Source organism: Aethina tumida, chromosome 1, assembly GCF_024364675.1.
Source record: "Aethina tumida isolate Nest 87 chromosome 1, icAetTumi1.1, whole genome shotgun sequence".
Classification (NCBI taxonomy): Eukaryota; Metazoa; Arthropoda; class Insecta; order Coleoptera; family Nitidulidae; genus Aethina; species Aethina tumida.
Window position 1 is genome coordinate 67,442,108 of NC_065435.1, and position 19,001 is coordinate 67,461,108.

Consider the following 19,001-nt stretch of genomic DNA (forward strand, 5'->3'; position numbering starts at 1 on the left):
ATGGCCGACCTCACCGTATGAGAATTATAAATTTGACGTTGCAAGTTGCAACTTTAATTTTATGTAATCTTGATTTAATAAGTTCCAAATAAATTTGGTGTTGTCAGTTTTATTACTGGTTTAAAACTTCTGTTGTTGATCACCGACTTAATTTAAAGCCAACTTAGAGAGAATGATGAGAAGTGTCCACAAACTTTCAAAAAAACATTTTTTTTCTACCAATATTGTTAGGCTTGATTGGATTGGAACAGTGGAAACGATTATAATATGGGAAACATATTTCATATTCTGAAATAGGCTCTTTTCATCATATAGAAGAACACAAGGATCCATATAGGTACAGGGATATATTGAATATAAATATGATGCCGATAGTACTAATATTATTAAATGTTATTCATTTAGCCAAAATTGAACTTTATTTGCCAGAGTATTATTATTAGATAACAATGTTTTCTCATTTATTAATAAAGTAATATTTTGTCGTTTTAATTGATTAATTCATTCAAACAACAGAAATAAAACCAGGAAACAACAGTTAAAAATAAAATATAATTTGACATAAAAAATAACAATAAATATAGTTGTTTCAAATTAAGTTCATATCCACTTCCTTAGTGTTTTCTATTAACCAACGTTCGATACCTTGGTAGTTCTCTTCTAGCCATTTGATATTGGATGTTATAGTTTCAATAGCTGTATCAAATGCTTCTACCGTTGTGCTCATAGAATCCTTAATATCTCTTCTAAATTCCATAAACTAAAAAATGATAATAAAATGATATCTCACAATAAAATAACCTATCAACATTGGTGATCCCGACTAGAACTCGCGTTCCAAGTCGCACCTTTAACCGAATCAGCTGGTGCCAATGTTGTTTCGGTGAAAATGTCATAAAGTGTTAAACCCTCATCACAATAGCGAAACATAGTTTGTTTTCAAAGACCTGACAACTTCACCGTAAGTTTTTATTAGAAATGACACTGTCTAGGGCGCTTTATTTCAAGCTTACTTTGGCCCACTTTTCTATTTAGTCTCTGATTATTCTTATTTGCCGGTTTAGCCTTATTTCTCTTTTCTTTTGAACCGACTGCTTCCTTGGATCATCACAGTCAAGCAAGAACCTCATTTTATTCAATACTCGACAATAAGACAACTTTTCCATTGGATCCTCGCAATCAGTGACGTCGGGGTCACCAGTGTTTCTTATCTATTCTTCGACGCAAAATAATAAAAAATTACCTTGTTTAACTGTTCTTTAGTGTTCATATATGGTGATATACAGGTTACCATTTTGGCGAGTATGCGAAAACCGTTACCATATCTATAAAAGCCACATATTAATATTGCGAATATGATAAAATATGTATAAATATACCTTTCTTGTAATTTGAACCAGTTGTTTCGTAAGAATTCTAAAGCTACGTCCGTTTTTTCGCACGCCAATAAACTAAAAACGTTAGCTGCATCTTGAACCCGTACGCGAGGATTGTCATCATCCACAAGTACTGCTAATTTTCTGTAAATATTTACAAACACTTATGAAATATTATTAGGTTTAAAAATGGGAATTGTAAAAAAATATAATTGATGATTTGTGAATTTTTTAAACGACGCAAATGTTTCAGACGTACGCCCATTTAAAAAATACATACTTTCTATAGGAAACACACACTTCACATGCACAATTACTCTCACATAGCCTGTTGGAAACTTCGGTGCATTTAGTCCTAATCAAAAATGGGAAATTCTATAACAAAAGGAATATATTATTTATATTAAAATTATAATGGTAGTACTTACTTTTAAATAATCACAAGCAGGAGTATTTAATAGAATATTATTTAGGAACTTGAGTTTATTGTTTAGAATGTATCTGTAGCTTATTATTGAATTATTTACGTATAATGCTTTCAATAAATTAAAAGGAATTTTATAATCTAACAAATTTGCTCTTGCCAAATTCATGGAGTCATTTATTAATTGTGTTATTATCTGTTCAGGAAATTTAGTGATGTTATTTATTATGGCATTCCAGTTTTTCTCGTCGTAATTCACAATGTAATATCCTAGGAAATATGTTGCGTAATTGTGGTGTTAACAATTCAATAGATACCAACCTGTTGTGTAAATATTTAATAAATACCAGTCTTTTACGTTCAATGAGTAATTGGCTTTTCTTTCGCCTTTTAACCAAAATTTAGCCCTTGTGCAGTCAAAAGTATCTTCTTCATCGGTAACAACAGATACTGGAATCCACCACAAAGAGTCATCCGATTCAGAACTATTGAAGAAGAACCTTTTCTAAAATTTACGTCATAATTTATGAAGGTATAACTATGAGACTTTTACAATACTTGAGACAAAGTTAATGTGGAATTATCATAGTCCATCGTCGCATTCAAAACTGGAAATCCGGGTTGTTTGACCCAAGAATCCAAAACGTCCTTCATCGACAGATCTTTCAAAGTTTCATCTTTGCTCGTTTCCTTTGACAAACACGCGAACAAATCATCGCAATAGATGTTACTGTATTGATATTTATCCAATAGATTAATTAGCCCGTTTCTAAAGGAAGTACTTCCCATCAAGTGATGGATCATCCTAACCAAACAAGCTCCTTTCGCGTAAGAAATATTGTCAAAAGTTTCTCTAATCTGTTGGCTGTTTATGAGATTGGCAGAAACCGGTCTGGCTGATTTTAAAGCATCGACTTCGAAAGCTCTCGAAGTTTCCGCCCCGATAAAATTATTCATTATGTTCCAAACTGGCATTACCTAAAATTTTCAACTCAAGACACGGATAGGACTATGAAACGGGGTTTTCAAAAATAGCGTACAATTAAAATTGATTCATGCACATGCTGTTATGGGAAATATTAAGGAATGGAGTCGTATCAACAAGCACTCTCAGAGGATGTCTAACTTAATATCATAAATACCTTTAATTTTGCTCTATTTATGAAAACCCCAAGTATGAGTTGATTATATTTACATGTTCAACCGACAAATATTCAAAATACGTGGCGAATCCCTCTTTCAGCCACAGATCGTTCCAGGACATTGGGGTTACCAAATTTCCAAACCACTGATGCGCAATCTCGTGTCCCATGATCAAGGCGATGTTCATCTTCTCCCCGACGGTACCGTGCACTTTATTAGAAAGTAACGCGTTCTCCCTATAAAAAACAAACTATAACCATCCAAAATATTCTGGTAGCATATTGTGTATATTAACCTGAACGTGATGAGACCCCAGTTTTCCATCGCACTGAATCCGAATTCTGGTACTGCGACGAAGTCGATTTTACTCAAAGGAAGTTTTATAGCAAAATAGTTTTCTAGAAAACTCAACAACTTGGGAGCCAATTGGGTAGCAAATTCGCTGTCCTCTACCAAACTATCTCTGGACCAAACACGAACGAGATTCTTCATAGGAGACTTAGTTTTCAAGCAGGCGACTATAAATCCGACTATGTATGTTGACATCTTAGGTGTTGTTGTATAATGGTCCCACACCCAATTCTCACTTCCAACCCTAAAAATTAAATAATTAGTTAGTTTCTATTTGATTTATAACAGACGTACAAGATTTCGGTTCTGTCCAGGGGCATATTTGAAAGAGACATCATATCGGCCGGTCTTGCCACGCTGATGGTAAACTGAGCTTTGAAGTACGGTTCATCAAAGCATGGGAAAGCTCGTCTCGCATCCGTCGGCGAGAATTGAGTGCTGGCTCCTCGCCTGCAAAATCAATCACGTAATTATTGTGAATTACTTGTTTAATGCCTCATACTTTACGACACCTTCTTGGTTTTCGTAAGTAATGCGATAAAATCCTTGCAGATGTTTGCTGAGGACTCCCTTATAAATAATATCCAAATTATATTCGTCACCGGCCTTCAACAGTTTGTCTAAGGTGATCTTGTACCTGTATCCTTCAAGATACTCCTGACTGGCAATGGGCACCTGTTCATTGTTGCTGATCGACGTCACTCTTAACGACGACCCGTCAATTTCTATTTCATTTATGTTAAATATTATGGTGTAAGTTGTTTCAATTACGTTCAATTTGATTCTCACGGTTCCGGTTGTTGTAAAATTTTCAAAGTCAGGAATCAGTTTAATTCTAAAATACTGTTTTTTAAAACTGAATCGAATTTGTTATGGAATCTTACCTATAATGTGATGGTTCAATGTTTCTTGGTAATCTTTCGTCGATCTCCAAATCAGCCATTGTAACAAGTGTCTACCGCAGTCAAATAAAGATTAGTTAACTATATATAATAAATTATAATTTTTCGATTCAGTAATTTGAAATCCAACGTTTTTTTATAGTGAACTATGTGTATTGTACCGAATGGTTTTAAGACAAGATTCTTATCGTCCAAGTCTGTAGAACAAATATATGCTAAGCTTGTTAATAAAGATTATATAAGTTAAATTAAAAGGCAAATAATTATTTATTTTTTAAACCTAAACCTAAAATGGAAGATGTTATTTAATGCTAGTTGAAATTTACATTAAACTGTTATTGACGTTTAATCCGAAATTTCTTATTGTCATTAACATAGAGAAGATGTATTAAAAAAATAAAGAACGAAATTAGTATTAGTAAATATCAGAAAACTAAACATAATTAATAAAAATAATTATTATTCATTTAAGTAATTACATTTTTAGTTCGATAACGTACTATTTAATTTTATCTCACTAATCATCTTACAATGTAATGTTTGTAAATAAACAAAAAATTTATAAATCCACTAAATTTAACATAAATTACAACCATAACATATTCTAAAAAAAGTAATATTTGAATATATAAAATTAAAGAAAATTATTTAAGCAATTATAATAGGCGTATTTATTAATTAAATTAATATATTCATTATTACACTATTAATTTTAATTTTAAGTGATAACTCCATAAAAAAATATACATACATATGTTGTAATTATTAACGGTAAACTTAGTTGAGAAATTTTATGTAAAATAATGGGTTTTTTGAAAGTATATAATTTACTTAAATGCTCACCTTAGCTAAAATCGTGAAAGTATTAACTGATAACTGTTATCTAAAAATATTTGACTCGTTAATCAGTTCAACGTATACGTCACTTATAAAATATTCGCATTTATCTAAATGGATAATAGGAAGAAAAGATTCATGCTAAGTATAAAATACAAACCTAAATCTAATTTTCTTATTGAATGATTGAAATTTGTTAAAAAATATTGAAGTGCATTATTTCCTTTTAACCTTAAATTTATGGACTCACCCAAGACATATGGTGGCGGGAAATTTAAATTTAATCATTGCAACAGTTTGACGAACAAAACTTGAGGCCTGCTCAGACACTGCGTTTTTCAACGACTGCAACTTGTTACTGGTGAACACATGAAATGAGTAAAATAAAACTCAAATTGTTTATTGTTTTAATGATTAATGAGCATAGCATAAAAATAAAATGCTAGTTTATAAAATTAAATGTTTTCTATGTTGTTTTGTGGGTTATGTACAGAATATTCCATTTTCTGGCAGGTGGTGGATACGTTCCGAAAATAAACAGATCAAAAATTCTTTGAACAAATGCAATAATATCAATATCTGCTGTTAAAGCTAAAAGTGGAAAATTATCATATTCAATACAGGTTATTATTATATCAACTTTCTGAATAATAATTTGCAAATGTTGTTTTATAAATTTTTTTCTAAAAATTAATATTTTTTAATTTACTAAATGTTCTAAAGATTTTTCTGAATCGAGTTGATCATAAATATAACAATTTTTAAAATTTCAAAGATTTTTTTATTGACTAATAAGTAACATTTAATTTAACATTAATACATAATATTAATGTGTATCATATATTCTTCCAAACTTTTTGAATTGCTATGAAGAGTAGTATTTATCAGTGTGATTTCATATGTTTTCTAAGGTTTATGTCTGGAGATAGGGACGGCCGATGCTATTTTAAACTGTCCGACACAATTTTTAATCTCATTGTTTTTTCAATATATGGAAGCAAATTGTTGTTTTTTATATACATAAATCAATCCGTGTCCTTCTATACGATGAGCCACCACCGTATTTCACAATGGGTATAACAAACTTTTTGTGTAATTTTGTTTCTGTAGGAAGTCTAACATAAGCAGGACTGTTATTTTTAAGTAAATTAAATTTAGACTCATCACTAAAAACTACCCATCTCCAATGTGGTCCAGTGTACGTGATCTTGAGCAAATCGAAATACGTCCTTCACATTCTTAGCAGAATGCAGGGACCTTTTTATAGATCGGCTTTTTAATTTGAGTTGACGATAAAAACGGATTGTTTTTTAACAACAATTTTTTTACTCAATCAATATTAATTAACTCATAGCCAGTACTTGTCCGGTTTTTTATGTTATATATTTCAATAATACAAGAAACTGCAGAACACCGCTAGAAAATAATCGACTGAAATTCACATAGAGCAATGGAATGCTGTAAACTAGCAAGTTGTTACAATTTTGTTCAAGAAAAAATGAAAAACAATAATCATTATATATACTTGTTAAAATAGCATATCTCACATGTTGATATATTTCAATAAAATGCTATAATTATAGCTACTGCCGAATATAAAAATACATGAAATTTCAAATATTAGTCTAAAAATATAATTGGTGTTACGAATTGTTCTGATAACATATTTGAATTCAGTACTTCATTCATTTATATTGAAAAAAACTATATAAAAATTCCGTTATTATTGACTGTTTGTTATTTTATATTAATATAAATAAGAAATTTTTATTTTTGATCAAATTTAATATTATACATACGTAAAATTTAATACATCGACATCAATGAAAGAGTATTAGGGCGGGTTTGATGATAGGATTTAAATTAGGTGATTTCGGAGGAAGTTGTAAAATCTCAGTATCAACCGTTTCGAGCCGTTCGAGAACAATTCATGAGCGAAGCATTATTGTCAACAAAAACGTTCTTGCCGATAGTAACTTTAGAATTTGGTAGTATACCATTAACAATGTCCCTTGCGTGTATCAGGCTGATTATAGTGCCTTGACTATACATTTACATTTCTACGCCCATTATAACAAATTCATCCCCATACCATAATGGCGTGGGTAAAATTCTTGAACTCTTCAAGGATGCACCTCTACTGGACCAGACGCGGATTCGACGATCATTCTTCTACATCACATTTCACATGTGTGAAAAGTACAGATTTGTATTCTTTCTTCCAGTAAACATGGGACCGTGTCCATTCCAATGGTCTTCAAACCTGCATTTACTTAGTGTTTCGGCACTGAAACGGTAAGAGATCCTACCTGACCACTCAGTTGTCAAAAGGATGTTGTAGGGTTCCTACTGGTTTTTATTCACAATTATCGGTCTTCAGATGCGGTACCTTTCCTTGGTCTATCGCTCCTTGGGCTTTCGTACAGAAGTATATAAACGAGAAATAACACTTTGTGTAACATTGAGTCCCCATACTCCTCTCATTTGGAGTTAATTTACTCCTTACGTTTAGGTATAATTATGCCAACAACTCGACAAATACCCGTGTAAATGCACTTTGTATTGACTTCTTAAAAAACAAACAACAAAATTTTCTTTATCTTTTTGTATTGAATTACATAAAAATTAATAAAATAAATAATAACTTTTGAACATAAGTTTACTTCAGTAACTAGACTTATTTTTGGATTTATTTTTTCGTAAAAAATATTAGTAGAAAATATCTCAGTATGATGGCAAAAAATTGATAATTTTTAAAAATTTTGAATCAATTAGTGTTTTTAAAATGACATTACACATTTATAATTGAACATTAATGGTCGTTTGTACTGACAATATTAAATTTTTAAATATTAAATTAATGAACTCGCTGTGTGTCATTATAATGTATTAGTGTGGTTTCATTTATTTGCTAATTTCTTGTCCTTGTGTTCTTATCTGTATTATATTGTATTATATAGAAGAGAGGAGTAAAAAAAAATTATTCAAATAAAAGGTTTTTTATTAAATTGTGCTATCTTACCGCCATCTGTCGTGTCGTAGCTGTATCTGTTGGAAACAAATTCAAATCCCGTGTTAAGTTTGCAACACTGAAAGCACAAAATAACAAATCCTACCTTTACATGTTTGTGTTGTGAATTTGTTTACGAAAAACAGACTTTGCAAATTGCACGAATAAATATGACTAAAAAACGAAAGTTCTCAGCATCCAGTCCATTGAAAATGGAAAAAGTTGAAGTGAAAGAGGAGAACTTTGGGGCTAATGAGTATCAGCTTGCCAAAGGACGACTAAAAGGGGTTTTGAGGCAGTTAAAAGAAAGAAGCGAATCTGACGATAGTGATTCCTCTGATGATGGAAGAAGGTACAAGGGGTAATTGTGGCTATGAACCCCTAATATTCTCTAATTCTGTGCATATTTTAGGGACAAAAAACGTAAAACTGAAATGCCAGCACCATATCACCATACTTATGTTATGAAGCTGTTTGATCGTAGTGTTGATCTGGCCAGATTTGAGGAAGACACTCCATTATATCCTATTTGTAGAGCTTGGATGCAAAATCAACCAAGAAATCCAATGCCTATTATTAAGTATGTTTTATATTGTTTTCTAAAAACATTTACAATATTGATGTTTTTAGGAGAAGGATTTCATCACCAGATCCAGAAATGCATTGGAATGATACTACTGAATTGCACAAATTACCACCACCTTCACGACCGTTTGAGACAAGAATACCATCACCACTACCAGAGCAGGCACAGGACAAAAATAATATTAATCTGAACTATGTAAATTTAATTTTTGCAATGACTTAAAAGAGATTAATTGTTTTAAATTGTAGGATGAATGTCCACCAGTTGACAAGAACACTTTAATCCGTAAAAATTTGGAAAGATGGGTGAATGTTAAGAAGAAATGGATCAAAACAGCTGCCAAGAATGAGGAAAGATATAAATACAACTTGTGTATCTTACAAGCCATTCATAACAAGTAACTGAAATAGGTTGTTTTTATTCATTTTATTAAATTGTTTGATTTTAGGGCCACTGAGTCTGAGTAATTAACTAGACAAAATGAATAATGATTGTATATGTAATGTGTTTATTTAAGAAAGAATTAAATAAAATTTATAAATTTATTTATGCATAATTTATTGATTTTAACTTGATATTGCATATAAAATGAAACTTATAAACTTTAGCACTAAGATTATAGAACCATTATTTCTTGAAATAAACAAAGAATTTTAATTTGCTAAAAATCCCCTATTTGTGATCCCGGTTAGTGATTTTTTTAGTGAGGTTAGGTTGAGAATCAATTCAAATTATTCTGACAATCATATGTTCACAACAACAAATGTTTACACATTATGAAAGGAGTAATTCTTTTATACAACTTATCAGTTATCCGTCAATAAAATGTAACGTTTCAGTGGAAGAACTTTGATTTTGGTGCCAGTTTTAAAAAGGATGAAAATGAAGAACAAAAACAAACACAAATTGCACCACCTGAAAAACCAAAGCCAGTGAAAGCCAAAAATGTTGTTTCAAAAACAATTAAAACATTCAATTTTGAATCAGAAATATCACCTAAAAAGGTAGAAGATTTGGCTGTACATCCTAAAAAACTTAAAGATGTAGAAACTTGGCTACAAACAACTGTTCTAACACAGAACAACAAGGTAAAGAAATTTTAATTCTTAATAATTCCGCTAACCAATTGTTTTCAGCAAACAGCATCATTCCTGTTGATAACTGGCCCAACTGGATGTGGAAAAACGGCAACAGTTAACGTACTTTGTAAATCTCTTAACATAAATGTAAGTGAATGGGTCAATCCAATAGATCAGGACTTCGAAATATGCAGGGGGCCTAATCAAGTGAACAAGTTTATTGAATTCTTGTCTGAAACCAAATATGCTTCTCTATTTGATGATTCTGGTGGGAAGAAAATTGCTCTGGTAAAGGATTTCCCCAATGCAGTCATTCATAATCCTGATGAGTTCTTCCGAGTCTTGGAGTATGTTATCTAATTACCTGTTGACTCATTGTTAAAATATTTGCTTTTATTTCAGAGCATGTTATTATCAGTGCAAATGTCCTGTTGTATTCATTTCTACTGAAGCTGGTAGCAACAATGTTAATTTGTCACATAATTTATTTCCAGATGAAATTAAACTCAAGTACCAAATTGCTGAAATCCAGTAAGCTTAATTGGAATCAATGTTAGAATTTTAAGACAATGAATTAATTTGTAGGTTTAATGCATGTGCAACAACCATCTTAAAAAATGCTTTGAAGAGGGCTGCCTCAATTTTACAATCTAAACCAGAGTTGTTTAAACCTGTGCCCGCTCAAACTATAGAAGCGATTTTAGCGTCTTGCATGGGAGACATTAGGAGTGGTGTAAATCAGTTATACTTAGCAAGTGTGATTGGTAATTAAAATTTTGCATTGTATAATTAAAGCAATTTTAATGTGTCGTAAACTTTAGGTTGTAGTGAACTTCCAACTGAACTAGATAAAAAGGGGAAAAGCACAGGCACTAAACGAAAACGGACTGACAAATCTACAAAAGTCAAGAACATGTTAAAAGATGAAACACTTGGATTTTTCCATGGTTTAGGCAGGGTTTTGAACCCAAAGAGAATTGAAGTAAATGGGCAGCAGAAAGTAAACTGTGATTTTGAGAAACTTATTGAAGAATTCAGCACACTACCTGGAATATTTACGTCGTTTCTTTTTGAGAACTACATCCAATATTTTGGAGATATAAATGATATAAGTGAAGCAGCACAAATTTTGAGCACATCGCAAATATTTTTGGATAAATGGCATGATAGACACGAAACTTTGGTTTTTGCATTGTGGGTTTCAGTTATGGGATTAATGATTCATAATCAGCACAGAGTCTCAAAATGGACCCAGATTAAAGGGCCTACAAAAGTAAATAAATGGTAGTTTTACTATAATTATTTAGAAAATATTTACTAATTAATTATGTTCATCTTTTGCAGTAATTTGAGGAAAGAATTACGTGGATTATCACCTACAGATTGTTATTACCATAATTTAATAAATAAATCAGAAAAATACCATATGTTCAATTGTGAAGAATGAAATGATTAAAAAACAGTATTTTATTTATCCTAAAAGTGTAAAAGCGGTTCCATATACAATGTAATACTATAGAATAAAATAATATAATAACAATATATATTCACAAGAACAGCAGCAGAGTGTTTAACCTTTTAATTTGGCTAATTGTGCTTCAATTTCATCATCAGTAAGTCCCTTAGACTTGGATGTTTCTCCCAGGCTTGTTGAAGGCACAGAAACACCGGACATCTAAAATATATTTAAATAATATAAAAATAACCAATAAGTATTTTTTTTGTTTACCTTTCCACTAATTTCAATACCAATTTCATCCAAAACTTGACTAACAATGTTGTCACTCTCCTCTTCATCTCCAGATTCAGTTAGCATATCATCTAAAGTATCATTAATCATATCATCAGTCATCTCCATCTTCATATTCTCTTTAGAGAAGGCATTGACAGTAGCAGCAATTTGTTCAGGCCGAATGAGTTTATTCATGTCAGCCATAGTTTTACCGGCGACGCCCATAGCATTTGCCATTTTAACATTAGCCCCCATTGCTTTATTTTGAAACTGTATACCTTGCACCTTACTTGAGGCATTGTATGATCTGTTTTTCTGTTTTCTAAGTTGTATTAGTTGCTTGGCTAGCATCCGACAACCCTCATTGTTACCTTCTTTGGCTAGTTTCTTGATTTCAAGTTCCAATTTCTTTTCTTCCCTTTCTAGTTCTCTGCGATCTCTTTCGATGTCTCTGCCTACTTTCCTTAATTGTCTATCAACTTGTCTTTGCTCCTCTAAAATGTGATGTAGGGATTAATATTTCGAGGTGATTAGGTGGTGATATTAAATTTCCTACCTTTAGGATCAGGTTTAGACCAAAAGTTAAACATCATAAAATTTGTTATTACTCAACTTAACCTAACTTAATAATTTGAATGACATCACTGTTTGAAAAAATAAAAATGAGTCACGAAATTTATTGATTAAGACAAACAGATTTTGCGTCTTTATTTCAGTTCATTATTGTTCCAATGAATTTATATGATAAAAATAAATTTCGATATTTTTAAGAAACCTTTAATAATTTGTAAATTATAAATTAAGTTTATCATTATTAAATATATTTACTTATAATAACGTTCTGTAGGTATTTACAAAAATAATACTCTATGTTTTTATTATAAAATGTCATAATATATCATTTATTATTTAATATTTAATTGTCATAAATTATAATAAAATATACATACACTGCTTCTAGAAATTAACACACCACTACAATAATAATTGAGTACTATTATTTTTTTCTGAAAATCTGAAATATGAAACTATTTGTATAATTACATAAACATGTAATTTTCAAATTAGTCCATTTATTGTATGTGTAGAGGCAAATCCTAGACTCACCCGTAAAGAGAATTTGTTCGTAATTAGCTTCTATCTATGGTAATTGACGCAAACCATTAATTTAAAGTGGAAAGTCTTAAAAAGCAAGAATTATAGCATGGTGCCTGTCCCGTTCTGCTCTTCTGCTGTCGTAACCATTCACCCAGTACCCGGAAATTGATGTATGAGACACACGAGTATCCTGGAGTATGCGTTCGTTACAAAGTAATCATAAGATATTCTTTACTCACTACTACTTGCGATTACTGGGATTTGATGTATTCGTATATCAATTTTCAATACTATTCGATAATCAAAGTAGATATTGGTTGATGATTAGGTAATTAAATATATAATAATGTTGATGTTTATTAAATATGTAGAATTTAGATTTGGAATATAATCGAAGCATACAGGTATTTTAACTTTAAAAGATATATGACCAATACAGGTGAGTAAAATAAATAAATAATATTGCCTGTGCGGACAAGATCAAGTACTGAGTTCTTGGAGTATTTTTTATACTTTTACTCAAGATTCGACTATTAAATTCATGCACCCGAAAGATTCGATTAGATTCGTTCGAGAATCAGAAACTAAATATGGAGTAGATACTATCCGCACACCACTATCTTCCACTAAAAAAACTGTGTGAGTCGCGAGTTAAATTTCTAGATTGGCATTACATATTGACAATATACGAAAATGATTAATAATTTAGTTCTAACGATCCTTTTTAATATACTCATTTAGCAGAATAAGTATATTCGACATAAAACATTTTTAACAAAAAAAATATACATGGATATAAAAACGATTATACCCTTTTTAAATCCATGTTTTAAAGATTTGTCAAAATGAATAGAATAGTTTTCTACTTACTTTGATAGGATTTAATTTAAAAATTATAGTTGGTACGTTAATTTCTTGAATTAGTTTATTTTATGACATATAATAATAAAATGTTTTTTTAAATTTAAATTGTATTGTTCATTTTTCAGTAACATGAAACAGTGTATGCTATAATTATTTAGGTTTTCAAATAGTGAGAATATCATCTGATTCAAACATTGGGATATATTTTTTGTATGTATATTTTGCAATATTGCCTTTCCAAATTTCAATAGACTGGATACAATAAATGAAACATAATAATTTGAAAATATTTATTAATTCTTACAGAACTAGGCTTACACAGTTATTGAAAGCACATTATACATACTATTTACAAAAAAAAAATGAAATATTAAAATCAAAAATAGCACTAGTCAAAAAATACTATTACTATATTATTAGAAGCCACATTTTATATCTAATATTAGAACAATTTAAATAATCACAAACTGTTTGACGTGTGCACATTACTCTTCTATGAACGCATGTTCTTAGTTACACATAATTCTGACAGTTTCTGAGAGTTTATAATCGCTCTTAGTACAAAGCTAATATTTTATGACTAGAGCTATATACAAGTAAAAAAGTTCGTGAATCTGTCTTTATAACTGGGCATAAATATAGTAGTACTGTGAAAAATCTAGCCTATTACATGGTTAAAGGCATTATTAACCGATCTCTACATCACAATATTTTAAAGCAACAACAATTACAAAAATAATACCATCTCAGAATTTTGAGAGTAACAAATACATGAGACTTAATTTAGGAATGATAATAATTGTTAGTATTTTATACAATAATATATTTTAAACACATTTAACAATAAACATTATAAAAATAAAAACATAAACTTCTATATAATTAATATTATCTTATCAAGTGCTTAACATTTTTGTGAGTATAATCAATTGTATAAGATTACTGATCTTTCTTGTTGGTGGCCTGGTTGTAGCTGGGTGGATTCTCCTATTAATGTCAAAATTATATTAAATAACACTGCATTAAAAACATTATAGGACCACTTACGTAATATGCTGGCGGTGGAACGTAGGCCATTTGAGGCCTGTTTGGGTCGTAGTAAGCTGACTGGGCGGCTTCCGCTGCTTTAGCGTCTGAAACCACAAAATCATGAAATACAGAGAATTAATGCTTAGTATGTAATACGAAATATATTTTAATGAGATTCCTAGTTTTATAAAAATTCATTGCAACAATGTATTTGATATACTGAAGGCTGAAATTACCACCATGACATGAAATTTGACACTGGAAGATAATTTAGATTAGATTACTTTTGTTCCTTCTTTGTTTTGTTAATAATAAAGTATTATAATGTTATAGTTGCGATGTTGAGAAAATTAACAATATCTTTAAAAGCAACTGATTTGCTGTACCTATAATATTACATTTTTAATAATATTAATTATATTAATAGTTAAACGTTTTCCTCCATATTTAAATTTAAATTGACATTATTAAATATCATAATGAATTAATAAACGCATATATAGCACTAAAACTAATTCTGGATGATGCCTGTTTGACGTCTAAAATCGTCAATTATAAAATTATATTTTAATATAAAGATTCAATGTATTAATTACATAGCGAAGTTTAAATATAGATTTTAGTCCAGCATACCCAAAATTAATTTCATTACATTTTCAGCAGTTATTCCAAAATTAATGTAATTTTAATAAAATATTAGTCCTTTAAAATTACAATAATCATATCGAATGCATAGTTGTTTACCTAAAAAATCGGCTGTCACGATATAGGTAATATCCTACAAAAATTAAAAATTCCTTCCACTATAGTTGTCTCGGAGTGTTTCTCTCAAACATTTCCACGTATTATTATACCGAGAAAAAAATAAAATAATAGTTGTCAGTGATACGGTCGTATATTTCAGTCGTGCCCAAATGTGTGAAATAATTATAAATACTAATTTAATTAAGATGTAAGATTAATTAAGAATTTATGTCAATGCATAGATTGTGGAAAGTGTTTTAAGTTGGACAACATTATTATAATATTAACAACAATCAATATTCTAAGGAGCTAATTAATTTAATGAAATGACTGCGACTTACCGGCGGGATTCTGAAATCCAGCCGCACCCTGAGGCGGAAATCCGCCCTGTGGCGGCGGATATCCTTGGTAACCGCCCTGCTGCGGTGGATAACCTTGATAGCCCTGCGGCGTCGGCGGATACGGGCCCTGCGACTGCGGATAACCGCCCTGCTGCGGCGGGAAACCGCCAGGACCGATTCCCGGATACGGTGGAGGTGCGTCCGTCATGAATACGCCGTTTTGCGGCGGTTGTTGCGGGAATACATTAGTCGGTGGCATCCAGCCGTAGTAGCCTTGGGGTGGAGGAGCGTAAGCGGGTGGTGGAGCTGCGTAGTACTGAGTCTGGGGTGGTACGTAGGGCGGCGGCGGTTGACGGAAACCGCCCTGGCTCGCTATTAGATCAGACATAAACGTTTAAATTAGAAATGTCTACAAACAGTAGGAGCATATCGGCATATTATTTTGACAAGCTAAATGATAAACTAAATGGGAACAAAAGCTATTAGCAAGTGTTTCACAACGCAACGATTATTAGTCATTAATTGAAGAATGCCATAAAATCATTAATAATTATACTTGTTTAAATAATTACTTAGCACTATATCACTATTTTATTAATCCTAACTTATTTAATATGCTCCTACAATAAAGTTGGTAATATTAGTGAAAGTTTTGGTGAATTGTTTATTAGATGGTATAGTAATCAGTTCATTAGAATCAAAGCTAAATCTACTGTAAGTACAGTTTTTCATACATACCATCCCCAGAAAGGTCTTCCCTTAAGGCTAAAAAACCGAAACAAAAACATCAGTCGTTTTAAATAGAATCGTACTTTAAAACATGGTGTAAAATAACAAAAAATAACATGGTATGTAACCAACAACATTAATAATTGAGATATTTTGGACTATGAAAAATGAACTGATAAATAAACTGTATAAATGAATAAAAAAAAAACATACAACAGACTCACCCATCTGAGCCACTCTTAACATTGCCTGACCAAATTCGATGGCACCTCCGTGTTTGAACGTGAGCTTGAATCGTGCCTCTCCGGTCCAATTGCCATTTGGTTGGGCTCTGACTTTCCCTTTGATATAATTAGCGCCGAAAATTGGCTGTTCGACTTCCACCTAAATATATTTACACGACATTTCTTGAGAATATGTGTTGAAAATAAATCTAAACTATTATTAAATAAGTGGTGTGGAATAGATATTTAATATATATTTCAATTAAGTTTTATTTTTCATTTCCTTTGTGTATAAATTTAAACAATTTCATGATGTTATATATCTTATAAATAATTTATTAAAATTTAGAGCAACTAATTGTTAATTTTTTAAATTTCATAAGCAGTGCCACACATCTTTCAATTTTGAGAGTTCTTATGTCTGAAGTTTTATACATACTTGTGGTTTGGTGTTAAAGACAGTTTATATGTAAAATATTTCATACCTAAATATATTTACCTTGATTACTACATTACAAAACAAACAGATAATTAAAAACAAACATTCTCAAGGTTCCTACTTGATATGCAAAATTTAAATTCTAAATGTAGTTTTAAAGTCGTATTTTGTTATTTTTAAATTACACTAATAATTATTAAGGATTAATATATCTCAGACAGCAAGTGATCAAAATAAAGCAATGATAAGACTGAAATTTTCCTATGACAAGTGATGGAATTTCATAACTAAGGCGTAAATCGACTTTTGAAGTCAAAATACATATTCACATTAGTCAGCTTATAAACATTTAATACTGTTTAATACTGTTTACAATCATTGTTTGCATCAGTCAATTCCATATTGATTGTTTTACTTTGCATGAGTAATGTTAACACAATTTTTAAGATTATCAAATCATTATCACTAAGAAAAAAACATTGTCATTAAGCAACTGACCTCGCTCAATGTGATAAATGGGAAACTGAATGACTGGAGCTCATCCTGTGGGCTTTTGTTGTTAAAAATCAAACGGTGCGTCGTCAGATAAATCCTTCCAGATTTCGTGCCCCTGAATGCACTCTGATTCTGTCCCGACCATTCCATTTGGACATGTTCGGAGAACAGCATAATCCTATTGGACAATTAGATTTAATTTCTGGAATTTGTTCTAGAAATTGTATGATTTGTTACTTACTGTTCTCCAGAATGGATTAGAACTCCACCGTTCAGGTGAGCCGTGTTTAAAGACATGCTGCAGTAGTTTTGCTCGTATTAATTGTACAGAAATTTTTTGATGTCACAATTTGTTAACAATTTTATATCGACTTTATTTGACAATTTACAATGGTGAGTCAGTCGTTTGACGTTTGGATTGCGACATCTCGTGGTGCGGTAAGAAATGGTAGACAAGGTATATTAGACAACCCATGTTGAATTTGTGTTAATCGGTTGCCTATATTAATTCATAATCTGTGTTTTTAGACATCCCATATATTTTTATATACAATTTTAAGTAAAACAGAGTTTCCACTTCATTAAATTTATTAATATATAGTCATCAAAAATACAATTATTTAACGTTAAAATGGCAAATAATCTTTATATTTACATTTGGAATTTCTTATGTATCTATTTTTTGAAAAATGTTTTATAAAAATATTTATGTTCAGTGCCTTTTTGGAAAATTACTGACAAAAAATATTTAATTTAAAATTCGATTAATTTTCTATGTATTTTTTTTTTTTTTTTGAAAAATCATATATTAATATTTATGGTACTCAATCAATTTCTTAATTGCTAATTAACTAATAATAATAAATATCTGTAAGTGATTTTACAGCAAATGTTTAATAATCAAAGGCTAAATTATCATTATATGTATACATGTTTGTCCACAATATATTTTGATAGCCAGAGAAATATTATATATTACTATTTAATGTTATTTAAAAACTGCGCACCTCCAACTAGATGCGATCAAACTTCGGATGCATACTTCGGGTCATTATCATGCATTAAAATGCATGTAACTGTAAAGTTGTCGTTGCCAAATAGTTGAATTACATCTTTCATGATGATACATACATTCTGTTAATTTTTTTTTAAATGTTTCTATACTATGAGAAGGAAAGGAACTCCAAACCTTAATTTTTCAAAATTTTTATTTAGAATCCAAACTTTTATTTGGAGGACCACAAAGGTATTGTTTACCATCTGATACTATTCTATTCAACTCGGATTCAAACTCCAAAGTACTCCTCTCCACTATCTCAAACATAATTTAATTAATATATTTTTGTAAAAACTTTAATTCTTGTTTTTTTTTGATGCGAATAGTTTCTTTGCCGAATACAATAAAATTAACAACATTTTATTTAATTAATTCGTATCAAATTGTTCTATTATTGTATGATTTCTTAATTAAATCACTTTTTATTTAGCTAGTAGATAAGAAAGGATTTCGTTTATTGATTATTCCAATCTATAAAGGAAATTGTTTTTTTTTTGTTACGTCGTTTTCTTATTGCATTTTCATATGAGTGAGAAACCAT

The 19,001-nt window shown here is 30.5% G+C and overlaps 5 protein-coding genes across 9 annotated transcripts; 2 read left to right on the plus strand and 3 right to left on the minus strand.

Moving 5' to 3' along the window:
* Window positions 1-533: 533 nt before the first annotated feature.
* Window positions 534-5,354, minus strand: LOC109608697 (aminopeptidase N). Of its 3 annotated transcripts, none has more exons than XM_049961914.1 (13): window positions 5,284-5,354; window positions 4,179-4,249; window positions 3,797-4,129; window positions 3,589-3,744; window positions 3,239-3,538; window positions 2,996-3,179; window positions 2,359-2,778; window positions 2,122-2,305; window positions 1,805-2,070; window positions 1,657-1,751; window positions 1,380-1,520; window positions 1,244-1,325; window positions 534-760 (listed from the first exon to the last, which is right to left on the minus strand). In XM_049961914.1, the coding sequence occupies exons 1-13, from the start codon at window positions 5,290-5,292 to the stop codon at window positions 590-592; spliced, it is 2,412 nt and encodes an 803-aa protein (XP_049817871.1). In that variant the 5' UTR covers window positions 5,293-5,354; the 3' UTR covers window positions 534-589. The 3 variants fall into 3 exon arrangements, with proteins under 3 accessions (XP_049817871.1, XP_049817872.1, XP_049817873.1); XM_049961915.1 differs by lacking the exon at window positions 5,284-5,354 and adding an exon at window positions 5,194-5,282; XM_049961916.1 differs by lacking the exon at window positions 5,284-5,354 and adding an exon at window positions 5,040-5,079.
* A 2,768-nt stretch (window positions 5,355-8,122) lies between these two features.
* Window positions 8,123-9,174, plus strand: LOC109608731 (protein lin-37 homolog). 2 transcript variants are annotated; one of them, XM_020025261.2, is made up of 5 exons: window positions 8,123-8,404; window positions 8,456-8,623; window positions 8,674-8,824; window positions 8,878-9,026; window positions 9,078-9,174. In XM_020025261.2, exons 1-5 carry the CDS (start codon window positions 8,214-8,216, stop codon window positions 9,094-9,096), a joined length of 678 nt encoding a protein of 225 aa, XP_019880820.1. In that variant the 5' UTR covers window positions 8,123-8,213; the 3' UTR covers window positions 9,097-9,174. The 2 variants fall into 2 exon arrangements, with proteins under 2 accessions (XP_019880820.1, XP_049817874.1); XM_049961917.1 differs by having other exon boundaries at window positions 8,125-8,395.
* Window positions 9,175-9,323: 149 nt separating this feature from the next.
* Window positions 9,324-11,158, plus strand: LOC109608711 (cell cycle checkpoint protein RAD17). The gene is made up of 7 exons (XM_020025236.2): window positions 9,324-9,414; window positions 9,469-9,717; window positions 9,766-10,055; window positions 10,111-10,239; window positions 10,294-10,472; window positions 10,530-10,992; window positions 11,053-11,158. The coding sequence occupies exons 1-7, from the start codon at window positions 9,406-9,408 to the stop codon at window positions 11,153-11,155; spliced, it is 1,422 nt and encodes a 473-aa protein (XP_019880795.1). The 5' UTR covers window positions 9,324-9,405; the 3' UTR covers window positions 11,156-11,158.
* Window positions 11,158-12,152, minus strand: LOC109608712 (charged multivesicular body protein 2b-B). The gene is made up of 3 exons (XM_020025238.2): window positions 11,997-12,152; window positions 11,438-11,934; window positions 11,158-11,383 (listed from the first exon to the last, which is right to left on the minus strand). The coding sequence occupies exons 1-3, from the start codon at window positions 12,031-12,033 to the stop codon at window positions 11,279-11,281; spliced, it is 639 nt and encodes a 212-aa protein (XP_019880797.1). The 5' UTR covers window positions 12,034-12,152; the 3' UTR covers window positions 11,158-11,278.
* A 1,526-nt stretch (window positions 12,153-13,678) lies between these two features.
* LOC109608703 (WW domain-binding protein 2) lies at window positions 13,679-17,804 on the minus strand. Of its 2 annotated transcripts, XM_020025227.2 has the most exons (7): window positions 17,645-17,803; window positions 17,407-17,581; window positions 16,470-16,629; window positions 16,255-16,281; window positions 15,517-15,888; window positions 14,450-14,535; window positions 13,679-14,389 (listed from the first exon to the last, which is right to left on the minus strand). In XM_020025227.2, the coding sequence occupies exons 1-7, from the start codon at window positions 17,698-17,700 to the stop codon at window positions 14,342-14,344; spliced, it is 924 nt and encodes a 307-aa protein (XP_019880786.1). In that variant the 5' UTR covers window positions 17,701-17,803; the 3' UTR covers window positions 13,679-14,341. The 2 variants fall into 2 exon arrangements, with proteins under 2 accessions (XP_019880786.1, XP_019880787.1); XM_020025228.2 differs by lacking the exon at window positions 16,255-16,281 and having other exon boundaries at window positions 17,645-17,804.
* Window positions 17,805-19,001: the final 1,197 nt, after the last annotated feature.

Coding starts and splice junctions, on each gene's coding strand:
- LOC109608712 (XM_020025238.2), bottom strand. CDS start 12,033: ATGATGTTTAACTTTTGGTCTAAACCTGATCCTAAAG. Junction 11,935..11,996: donor GTCTAAACCTGATCCTAAAG/GTAGGAAATTTA, acceptor ATCACATTTTAG/AGGAGCAAAGACAAGTTGAT. Junction 11,384..11,437: donor GTATTGAAATTAGTGGAAAG/GTAAACAAAAAA, acceptor AATATATTTTAG/ATGTCCGGTGTTTCTGTGCC.
- LOC109608711 (XM_020025236.2), top strand. Junction 9,718..9,765: donor TTCTAACACAGAACAACAAG/GTAAAGAAATTT, acceptor AATTGTTTTCAG/CAAACAGCATCATTCCTGTT. Junction 10,473..10,529: donor ATACTTAGCAAGTGTGATTG/GTAATTAAAATT, acceptor CGTAAACTTTAG/GTTGTAGTGAACTTCCAACT.
- LOC109608703 (XM_020025227.2), bottom strand. CDS start 17,700: ATGTCTTTAAACACGGCTCACCTGAACGGTGGAGTTCTAATCCATTCT. Junction 15,889..16,254: donor GGAAGACCTTTCTGGGGATG/GTATGTATGAAA, acceptor CTGATCTAATAG/CGAGCCAGGGCGGTTTCCGT. Junction 14,536..15,516: donor TGGATTTCAGAATCCCGCCG/GTAAGTCGCAGT, acceptor TTGTGGTTTCAG/ACGCTAAAGCAGCGGAAGCC.
- LOC109608731 (XM_020025261.2), top strand. CDS start 8,214: ATGACTAAAAAACGAAAGTTCTCAGCATCCAGTCCATTGAAAATGGAA. Junction 8,405..8,455: donor GATGGAAGAAGGTACAAGGG/GTAATTGTGGCT, acceptor TGCATATTTTAG/GGACAAAAAACGTAAAACTG. Junction 8,825..8,877: donor ATAATATTAATCTGAACTAT/GTAAATTTAATT, acceptor TTTAAATTGTAG/GATGAATGTCCACCAGTTGA.
- LOC109608697 (XM_049961914.1), bottom strand. Junction 2,071..2,121: donor ATTAAATATTTACACAACAG/GTTGGTATCTAT, acceptor CATATTTCCTAG/GATATTACATTGTGAATTAC. Junction 1,326..1,379: donor TGGTTCAAATTACAAGAAAG/GTATATTTATAC, acceptor TGGCTTTTATAG/ATATGGTAACGGTTTTCGCA.